This window comes from Sinocyclocheilus anshuiensis, unplaced genomic scaffold (genome assembly GCF_001515605.1).
Source record: "Sinocyclocheilus anshuiensis isolate Anshui unplaced genomic scaffold, SAMN03320099.WGS_v1.1 scaffold2571, whole genome shotgun sequence".
NCBI classification, from domain to species: Eukaryota; Metazoa; Chordata; class Actinopteri; order Cypriniformes; family Cyprinidae; genus Sinocyclocheilus; species Sinocyclocheilus anshuiensis.
The window spans coordinates 411,363-423,061 of NW_015560621.1; the positions used below are offsets into that span (position 1 = coordinate 411,363).

General features: G+C 38.1%; 1 protein-coding gene across 2 annotated transcripts in view; it reads right to left on the minus strand.

The window, feature by feature from the left end:
- LOC107681901 (double C2-like domain-containing protein beta) overlaps positions 1-10,225 on the minus strand; it is a 104,710-nt gene extending 94,485 nt beyond the window's left edge. For both annotated transcript variants that reach the window (XM_016478273.1, XM_016478272.1), the window contains exon 1: positions 9,565-10,225. In XM_016478273.1, coding sequence (XP_016333759.1) covers positions 9,565-9,889 — 325 coding nt within the window. In that variant the 5' untranslated portion in view covers positions 9,890-10,225. The remainder of the gene's footprint in view (positions 1-9,564) is intronic.
- Between the last annotated feature and the right edge of the window lie 1,474 nt (positions 10,226-11,699).

Sequence of the window (11,699 nt, forward strand, 5' to 3'; positions counted from 1 at the left end):
AACTGAAATAAGCATCATATGACCCCTTTAATGCTCTTGAGCAGCTGTGGGGGATTCTGTAGAGAGGAGCTGAGCAACACTCCCCATTAAAGATCAGAGCATTCAAGGAGGTCGTGCTCCAGGAGTTAAACAGGACAGATGTGAAAATTTGTCATGAACTTGTACACAAGTGTCAGAGCAGTATACTTTAAGTTCTGGAGGACATACAAAGTACTAGAATATTATACATTTTCTGAATTAGATCTAGGGTGAACTCATTTCTGCAATCCTTCATTTAAACAAAATTGGCTAATTTACTTACCTTACAGAAAATACTGGCATATATTTTGTTGTTTTTATTAAGTATATGTTTACTATGTTAAAATTTTGCCATCTTTCCATGAATTATATTAATTATATTAGTGATCATTAAGAAAATACATCTTTTATATTTATTCAGAGGGGGTGTACTCATTTATGCTGTGCACTGTATATAGAATGTTTTCTAAAGGATATTGTGACACTGAAGACTGGAGTAATGATGCTGACAATTCAACTTTGCCTTCACATAAATAAATTTCATTTTAAAATATATTAAAACAGTACCTTGGTGAGCAGAAGAAACTTCTTGCAAAAACATGAAAAATTTTACCCCAAACTTTTGAACGGTAGTATATGTTCTGATGTGATATTCTAGCTATGACGGTTTTGTGTTATACAAATAAGTTTTTTTTTTAACTTTTGATTTCAGTATGGACAGACAAATGAATTGCATTGTGCCGTTAGGACATGCTGCAAAGCACAGATATTTCCCAAAAGTTATGTGGGGAATAACATATTTTTAAATGTGTCAAAAACACTGCTAACAAATTTTTACTAATCTTTAGAACAATTTTTATTCATGTAAATGTTTAACCTATGAAGTCTTTACATTGCCCTATATTGTTGGCAGCGCTGTGTTTTACTGAGTGTCTAGTGCCTGTGAGCAGTGTGTAGGTGTGTGGGTTGGGGGGTTTGCAGGGGCTGGTTTCGTACAGTCGGCTGGTCAGATAAAAGTTAATCCTGTCTTAACGTGTGGATAGAGGAAAAATTGACATATCTGGAGGAGATCTGAGCATTAAAGCAAAACCTTAAAAATGTACGTTTTCACCCAATGTGGCAAAAGAAAATAAAGATAAATTACAGTATTACAGAGATGCTATACCTGACTTGAGGTACAAGACAGCTGCTGAGCGACTGAAAAAAAAAATGCTTCAAAGCAGCCTTCTCACTAAATAACATCAACACACAAAGGCTGAACACTTCAAGGTAAAAGCCTCACAGGGCTTTAGTACAGCTGTATTTCTACTTTCTGTTCCTTTCTATTGTTAAAAAAGCTAATTTTATTAATTATCTCTAAAACCAATGTACTGTATGGCAGGTTTCCATTCTTCACTCTGTCTGTCAACAACTGCATCTGTCATCTGTCAGTGAGCTCTCTGAAAACACACAGAGACGTGACACAAACAGAAAAACAAGACAACCCCATCAATGCTAGCCACAGATGGCAGACTGGACTTATGGCAAGACAGACACATCACGATCTATCCACTCGATCCAGAAAGGAAAGGAAAGGTTTTCCACAACCCAGTAGTTTTTTGTGTATAATACATCTCCTGAGCTTACCACGTAAATGGTATGTTTTTTTTTTCATAGCCAAGCCCCATCTAGAAAACCCCAATGGCAAAAACACAGGGAAAAATACAGTCTATTCCTCTCGTTATCTGTTATCTCACGACAGCTTGCAGATAGGCTCTTTAATAGGATTCGACAGAAGGTTGTAGCCTGCTTTCAGGAAATCCTCCCCCTGCTTATACCTGAGCGTGCCTTCGCTTTATGTGTCAGAGGGACTGACTGTACAATCTGTGACAGGAAGGCATTGCTACAATAACACATATCTAATAACTGATGATGCATTATAATAGTGGACATCAATTCAACTACAGACAATGAAAATGGCATGATTAAACAAAAGATTAAACTGTACCTAATCGCAATGTCTATTTTTGTCAAGTTGTAAGTACTGTGCTTTGTTTCCACAGGCCAAGAGCATGTAGTTTAGACATAAGTAGGATAATTTCAAATGGCTGTCTCAATTAGGGTAAAGCATTCATCTTCATCTCGCATTTATAAAATTAGGATTGCATGACAAGAGTGATATTCAGAGTAAAAAAAAAAAGATAAATAAATAAAAATAATAATAAAATAACCCATAATCTCTTCCACGTCTCTGCTGCACTACGGGACATCATTAATGGACCTGTGATCAGATGTGATTTGATTGGACTAAGTCGGCGGCTGCTCAGTTGGTGTTGCACTTTTCTGTATCAATTAACATCCAAGTTGACAAAAACAGATCAGATAATGCTACACTTGTTGTCTAGCCTTCATCGTGCAAATTTACCAACATGGCAATGGCTAAAGTGAGTTCTCACTACAGTGTGTGTGTGTGTGGCAAGTAGACCACATATCAAATTATTTATTGCTTATAAGTACACTACTTTTCAAAAGTTTTGGATCAGTAAGAAGGATCAGTTTTTTTTGGAAAGAAATTAATACTTTTATTCAGCAAGGACACATTACATTTATCAAAAGATGATAAAAATAAGCAGCACAACTGTTTTCAACATTGATGATAAGAAATGTTTCTTGAGTACTTCTTGAACACAAATAATTCTGCATATTATAATGATTTCTAAAGGTTTATTTGACACTGAAGACTGGAGTAATGACTGCAGAAAATTCAGCTTTGCCATCACAGGAATAAATTCCATTTTAACATGTATATTAAAATAGAAAACAGTTATTTTAAATTGTAATTGTATTCCACAATATTACTCTTTTTACTGAATTTTTATCAAATAAAAAAAATCTTACCAAACTTTTGAACAGTAGCATGACATGGAGAAATGATTGCTGTTTTATATATGGAATTATTAAATGTAAATTTCAAACATTTGTATTTGCGACAAATATTAAGTAATGTGACAATATTGACATTTAGCATATAAATCCATGTACGAACAGGCTACCACTTTTAATGCTCCAAAGCAAAGTAAACCACCTTTTCTTTATTTTAAGGTAATATAACATATGATTCATGTGATATATCTGTTAAATGTGTAAAAATCTAAAATACAGTCAAGTACTGTGTAGCAAAGTGTAAAGCGCAAGCACAGGATTGAAGTCTTGATAATTTTGCTACCTGAATTTGTTCTAAATAACAAACGCACATAAGTTAACAAGTACTAAATTTGCTTCTGTGAATATGATTTATTTTAATTACAATATTTTTCTTAGGTTATCTGCCAACTGCAATCGTCAAATTTAGCCCACTGGCAAGGCAAAGTTGACTGCTACTTGCCAAATGTGCTTTGATACATTCACCTGTTAACTTCTCGAAGCTTGTGGTTTCAGTGGTCAAAAGCTGCAAATGCATTTTGCAGATGCGGCGGTATCCGCAGCGGTAAAACTTTCATTCTGGTTTAGTACATCTGTATGGATTTGTAGAAGGATGCTTTGGGTGGTTTCTAGGATGCTTTGAGTGGTTTTTGCGTACTTTCTCTTTTAACAAGATGCGTATTTTTTAAATTTATTTTAAATTTTTGATACCATATAAGGCTACCACTTCAGCTTCTGAAGCAAAATCTGTTATGAAGTACTGTCACAGAGGATTTGATCTGAAATGATGACACAAAACACAAAGGAGATGTTTCTATTTGTCATGTTTCCTAAGAGAAGCATGGAAACAGAAAAGGACACGATGTCCTCATTGTGCTGGAGGGTGTCCTCTCTGATCCTTACAGACACCTTGTTCATGTGGGAGAGTGAGATCTCATTGGAGTTATGGGACTGTTAGCTTGAGATGTGCCATTACTATAGCCACAGGCTTGCTCCCATTGTGAATGTGACTCTGGGATTGCCATAAAAGGGCTAGAGGTGGATCTCCCATCCTAAGAACTTAAGTCATCATCAAACTGATTTGGAAATCAAATCCATCAGCACACAATTGAGTTTTCACAAACACAGCTAAACCTCGGGTATATTCCAGTGCTTTCTGTAAAAACTAAAACCAGTCTTTCTAAAGTCTACTGGATGACAAGGAGAATGTCTGCAAGTTCATTTTGTGTTGTCAACTAATCCTTTAAAAGTCCATCTACCCCAGAGTTAAACCAAATTAAGAAAAAAAAAAAAACTCACAAACTCCAGTTATGTAATCCAACAAAGTAGAGTATCTGGTGAACACACAACTCTTTAAGATTGCTTTCAGTCTGATTGACAAATACCTAGAAAATAATTAACATTTAGTGCAACTTCCCAGTATATGGCCTGTCTTAATTGCAAGAGTAATGTGTCACAGCTCAACCAGGTATATTTAATGATGCTTGAACCGCTAATCCTCTTGAACAAAAATATGCGGCTGCATGTGACATTCCATGCTGAAACATAATCGCTTATGCAACTGTGAGACAAACTAACAGTTGCTTTATAATCTCTCTGTGCATCTCAGGCCATCTCTATTTCAGTTTCTAATAGAGAAATATAGTAGGTTTATGCATGGTTAAAGGGTTAGTTCACCCAAAAATGAAAATTAGTCCATAAATTACTCACCTAGGTGTATATGAATTTCTTCTTTCAGACGAATCCAGTCAGAGTTATATAAAAAATGGTCTTTGATCTTTCAAGCTGTTTAATGGCACTCAGCGGGTGTTGCAGTGCATCAGTCCAGTTTTTGTACGAAAAATATCCATATTCAAAACGTAATAATCAATTTTATTTTAGCTTGCGCCAACAGTTGTACACGGAAGCAGTTCTGGGTGGATGACGTATGAGGTCAGCATTGCGCATGTGCCGGTGAGTTTCGTGAAAACCAACGTTTGTTAACAAGAACAAAGGAAGCAAAGTTTCCATACTTTAGCAAAAGTAAACCAGTCTCCTCTTGGCTTATATCGAAATCCTCCGACATTCTTCTTTACAAATCCTCGTTTTGTACTTCTAATTAGTGACCGTTGATTTGTTTTGATCTCTCCCCTGCGCTTCCGCGTGCGTCACTTCTGAGCAGCGCATATGCAAAGCCGACCTCATATGTCATCCGCCCAGAACTGCTTCCGTTTACAACAGTGAGCACAAGCTAGATTAAATTATTACGTTTTAAATATGGTTATTTTTCTTACAAAAACGCATCGATTCGCTACAGGAAGACTTTGTTCACCCCCCGGAGCCGTGTGAGACACTTTTTTATTATGGATGGGCGCTTTTTATTTAACTTCTTTTGGACTGATGCACTGCAACACCCACTGAGTTCCATTAAACAGCTTGAAAGATCAAAGTCAATTTTTAATATAACTCCAACTGGATTCGTCTGAAAGAAGAAGGTCATATACACCTAGGATGACTTGAGGGTGAGTAATTTGTGGGCTAATATTCATTTTTGGTTGAACTAACCCTTTAAGAAGGTCATGTTGGATTGATCAGAGGAAAATAATTTACCGTTTTTGTTGCCTCTGAAAAGTGAAAAGTTGTAGAGTTGCTGTTTTTTTCTACAGCTGAACGGTGCATTAACACTGACAGTGACTAAATCTCTGGAGGTCAACATGCTGTACTGTTGGTTGCTAACAGCTGTATCCACCTGCATCAGAAGAGCTCCACTATTTATTTTTTATATTAAGTGTTAGTTTACCTATAGGACTTTTATTCATCTTCAAAAGACAAAATATGATATTTTTAATTAAAAACCTGAGAGATAAACACATAAATATTATAGTGCACATTAAAAATGGTAAACTTGCTGACACGTGAGAACAACTGACCTCATTGGTTCCTGTGGAAATTCAAACGTGGTTGCTTGACACACAAAATTCATTGGTTCTCATGTCAAGCTTAAGTGATGTGCTTTATGTGTATAAACATCTTCAGAAGACTTATTAAACCACTGATTCATATGGATTCAGTGCCGGCCCCCCTTGCTCTCAAAGATGATTTGATGACTAGGCCTGTGTGATAGAGTTTCAGTTTCGTTTTAGATTTTGGCTTCCATCGATTATGAAAACACACATTCCGTTCCATTTCCTTTTCTGCGCTGTCACCCTTTCTACGTAACATACGATTCAGTCAAATCATGTATTATAATATACAAATTCCTGCCGGACATGCTTCATAAAAAGAAGAGTTAAAAGCGCGTTGAGCTGTGAAAGACACCCAGTTCCCCAGGCGGCTTCCGGTGCGCGCGATCCGAGATAGCGAAAGAATAGGCTACTTTGGGCTTCAGGCATGTGCTTAAATGGACAATTTCACACAAAAATGTGCCAAAATGTCCATCTTGGTAAATTTTCACTTAAATGCAGTCAGTAATGTCTTATGTGAACATAAACAGCTTGGGAAAAAGTAATTGAATGCTTGTTAGTATAGATCTGTTTATTCGGTCTTAAGTGACAGCAGCCAGTAAACTTGCTGCTCTCTCTGTCATTTAATGTTAATCAAACGACAAAAGAAAATGAGAGAATCATTTACTGCTCTTCACTGAATAACTTTAATAAGAATCAATGTATGTTTAATTCATATGGCGAAGATTATGCCATGTTTTATTTTTACGTTTGGTTACTTACTGTTCAATTTCTGTATAGTAAGTCTAAATTATTTCATTTGTATCCTTCTATTAGATTTGTCCTATTATTTGAAATATTCTTCTTTTTTATTGTATCACTGACTGTTTCAACTTAATTTTGTTTGTTGAGAATAAAACTACTCTGAAAGAACAGATTAATGGGTTGGGGGTCATTTTGGGGTTTTCATGAACGCACCGACAGGGGCCCCTTGATATTTCACTTAGGGCCCTCAGAAGTCTGGGACTGGCTCTATATAGATTACTTTTAGGATGTTTACAAGATCAAGTTTTGGTTGTGTGGACTTTCAATGGAGGGACAGAAATATCTCAAGTTTCATTAAAAATATCTGCATTCATGTTTCAAAGATGAACGAAAGTTTTATGGGTTTGGAATGACATGAGGGTGAGTAAATGATAACAGAATTTTCATTATTGGATGAACTAAAGCTTTAATATTCTCCTGTTCCATAGTAATATGCAGAGACAAATGTAAGCAAGTTATTCGTTGTTTGACTTCCCTTAAGTGTTATCAAAAGATTGATTTGTTCGTTTGAGCAACCCTACATGGCTCAAGCAATGGTGTGATTTTGGAGGCAGGACTATCCAGCAACACCCATTCAAAACAAATGTGACTTCTGGTCACTTCAAAAGGCTGTTAATGGGAATGCCCCATTCGACTAAAAATCTGAAGACTGTTCTTGTAAAATACCACCAGGAATATGGCATGTACAGTAGCTGTGCACAGAAAACAGCAGGGGTACACAACGCCAAGAACCTGCCTCCCTGGTACAGGGCTCACAGGTACTCATGGGTATTTTGTTGACTGCATCAGTCAAAGTGGCTTGTTTTTCCCAAAGCATCTGTATTTAGTTAATTCAAGTCGAGAGGTCAGTAAGGCTTTCAGCATGAGTGACAAACAGGTGGTATTTAGTAAGTGGCTTTGAAGCCTAATGGGAATTCATCATTTTATTTTTAATTCTTCCCAGCTTGGATACTATGTACTGATGAAGCAACCAGTTGTATTTGCAACTGACAAAAATGCTCAGCTAAAATTCAAGTCCAATTTGTTTGGATCCGGCTCTTAATTAAGCTCTGAAACAGAAGACTGCTCTGTTTGCAATCTGTCCTGTAGTACTCAACTCATAAATGGTTTGTCAGCAGAGCTGAAGAGACGCCATCGCCAAATGTTTGTGGAAGTTCCTTGTAAACCATCTGTTGCATTAGCAAAGCTTCAAGTATGTTCCTTCATAGACAATTTTCTTCCTCTAACTTACTCTGCTAAACAACCTGTGAGACATTCAAACCATTAAATGCTCTGGCAAATTAGTATAATTGGCTTATTTGTATTTCATGAGTCAAATAACAAACATGTCAGGTTAGGATTTAATTTGTCTCTCTGTTGTGCAACTAATATGTGCATTCTGATTCAGACAACAGGCGAGAATGAGAGAACAGGAAGAGGGTTATGATTTAGAGCCACACACCAATGAATCCCAGCACAATAGTTCCATGCTAATCTATCATCATAAAACACAGGCGCACCAGACCGCAGTCCCACAATCCTCTGCTTTAACGATCGCACTTGCAGATACAGCATATCTACATGCATTACACTGCCTCATGAAAGGTGAAGGACTGGTTATATTGGCCGGCATATTTCGTCAACCTGTGACAGAGTGTTGCGTATGAGCGATTGATATTGATTACTGCAGTTGACAGCAAAGCATGCAATTACACTAGGACAAAGATGCACTTCAGATAATCTTTGGGCAGTTAACATGCTACAGATTGCTTCTTCTTGTTACCCATCAATATGTCTTGCTTAAAGGGATAGTTCAGCTAAAAATGAAAATTCTGTCACCATTTACATGAGTTTTATTCACCCTCATGCAGTTTCCAATCTGTATAACTTTATTTTTTTCTGTGTAACACAAAAGAAGATATTTTGAGAAATGTTTCTGGTTTTTGGTACATACAATCAAGTCAATGGGGATCAGTGTTGTTTTGGACCCCATTGACATTGAATTCTAAATATCTTCTTTTGTGTTCCACATAAGAAAGAATGTCATACAGGTTTGGAACGACATGAGGTTGAGTTTTCATTTTAGGGTAAACTATTTATTTTAAACAAAACCTACAGGGGGTGCACTGAAACTAAATTGGACAGATCTGGCTTCTCAAGTAATTTGATCTCATTTTAAGGATGTTTAGAAATTTCCCTGAAGTAACAAAATATTGGTTTAGAAAAAGATTTTTGCTGTGCAGCTCAGTCTTGCATGCGGGTCAAAGGTTAACATCTGTCAGCAACAGATCATTGCATGCTATGCTAGAGCCATCCGGGATTAGATCTAGACCCCATCGTTGCATCGTCATAGCCACTTGTTTTTCCATCAGCACACATGCTCAGGCACACACGTTGAGCTCAACACTGTATGGATTAACCCCATCTAAGACAGAGCACGATAATGATAAAATAACCACATGAGACCGCAGGGCTCTATCTAATCTAGTCTACAGGTTGCCATGATTGAAAACCGGGCTCCAAACGGAGAGGCAGGCCGAGGTTCATAATAGGATTTACATCTGGGACAGACAAGAGCTCTACAGATATAGATACAAAGGACTGATGACTCGCACCTGATGCCCACAAGAACCGCTTTAAAGATGTGTCGATCAATGGAACGAAAACAAAAAAAACAAACAGTAGGGTGAGAGTCACAAAGAAGCTCGACGTAACCCATGTGTCCCATCAAACCGTTGTCTGTCTGAACCCAAACAATCACGTGCTACATAAACCAAAGCCATTTCCAAGCATTCAATCAGAGCTGCAGAAGTGGAGCTCCATTCATACAGGTGGATAAAAACATACAGGTAGAGGAATCTGAGGCAACAGTTGTCAATTCTAGAGTGGCACAAAGACAGAGTAAGAAACAGCTACTCACTGGAGTCGTCCGAATCGTAGCCTTCCACGTCTGGCTCTTCCTCTTTCTTGCTGGCCACGAGTGCGGTGGCGCCGAAGGCTTGGTCCAGGTCGTCCTCATCCCGTTTGGGGTCTGTGGCCGGGCCCTCGGACTTCTGGCTGGTGGAGGTGCTCCTCAGGGAGCCGGTGCGGCTAAGGGCCAGGGGAGCTGTGGGGGGGAGACCCCGTGGGTAACGGGGGAAATAGTCAGATATCTGCTTGATGGGCTGAATGGGACCTGGACATACATCAATGGCCATGTGCTCCTGGATGCTGATGGTCGTCTTCTCGCCTTTGCGTTGTGTCATTCATGCAGCCCTTTTGAGGATGTGCCACCACCCCTGAACCCGGCAAAGGGTGGGGGGTAACAGTAAAAAAAAAATAAAAAAAAAATTAAGAAATAAAGAAAATGAAATTAAAAAAACAACCTTCAAAAGTAAAATCTTCCTTGTTCTGGTAATCTCTTAGTGTCCCTGAAGAGCAACTGAGTGTGTCTTGATGTGTAAGTGCATGTGTGTGTGTGTTTGCGATCACAGCAGTGGGCTACATGAGAGGCTGTGGGCTGCTCCAGCACACTGAGGTCATGCCGTCTGCCTGTGAGCTGCGCTCAGACTACTACAGCATGCTAAGACTGTTACCGGGATGAATGCATGTGGGAAAGAGAGAGAGAGAGAGAGAGAGAGAGAAGGAGGGGGCAGGATTATACGGAGGGATGGAGGGATTGGCTGATGTCATTGCTTAGCAACATGACGGTAAACAGGAATCGGGCGCGCGACTACTTAATTACGCTATTAGTCCATCTGTTAGAGAGCGACTGGGTTATCTCTGTTCCTCCTCTCTTTTCAGTCTAGCTTCTGACTGAACTGCCATCGCAGACGCGCACGGCATGTGCTAAACTCCGGCACAATTATCGGCAACAGATCCTAAATGCCTAAAGTCACACATGCCAGGTTATACATCAATCCAGCTATTCAAACAGCACAATGGGTAAACTGTAAAGGTAGATAAGAAGAAATGCAGTATTTATAATGCATTTTAATCCAGTATCCATAATGCACAGACAGTGTTATGCATGCATTTGTGAATATTAAAGGGATAGTTCACCCAAAATGAAAATCCTGTTATTATTTACTCTCCCTCATGTCGTTCGAAACCTGTATGAATTTCTTTCTTCTACAGAATGTTTCATATGTTTTTGTCCATAACTACCAAAACTACACTGGACCCCACTGATTTTCAATGGGGTCTTTCACTAAGACTTTTCTCAAAATATATTATTTTATGTTCCACAGAAGAAAGTAAGTCACAAGGTTTTGAAACGAAGGTAAGTAAATGCTAAGAATATCATGCTATGAAATTACCATTTAGTAACATGTTGCTAATTGGCTTGATTTTTGTTTTCCAATACAATGGCTTTCAGGCATTTTTAAGAGTGGCTTAAGTGCCGAAATAGTCTTTAGGGTCACTGTATTCATAACATTTATCTACATTAACTTCTCTTAAACTGATTTCGGTGTCATGACAAATAACGACGGTAGAGACATTTACTGGGAAAATTGCATCAGCGTTCTGTTGCTTTATGAAAACTAGCAGGGGGCTATTCAACCTGTCCTCTGCTTTACAGCTATGATAAATTACAGGCAAAAGCCATTCTCACTTTTTACAATAGCAAAGATTTACAGTGAAAACAGTGAGTAATCTTGATGTACTCTCTTAAAGGACCTAGACAAGATGACAATCCAGCACTTTCGATTGACGGTGTCGCTTTTAACAAGTGAAGAGGAATGAGGAAAATGATGAATGATGGCGAGGGACATACGTAGGATGTAGCATGATGTTATTTAATCATGATTTTAAATGGTCGTTCATTATGTAGATCCGAATGTTTGCAATTTCCCACATGGTGTTATTAGGAGACAAAACCTGGCAATTAATTTACTCTTATAATTAAGGAGTCGCCCCCATGCTCGTTGTAATTCTTCAGCGGAAAACACTTAGTGAGAGCGAAGCTCATTATTTTCTGTCTATTTCCGTAATTCCTTCTGGAGATCCTTTCTTTTGTGCTTCCGGAAGACTCATGTTTAAAAAAAAAAAAAAAAAAAATGAAAAAAAAAAAGG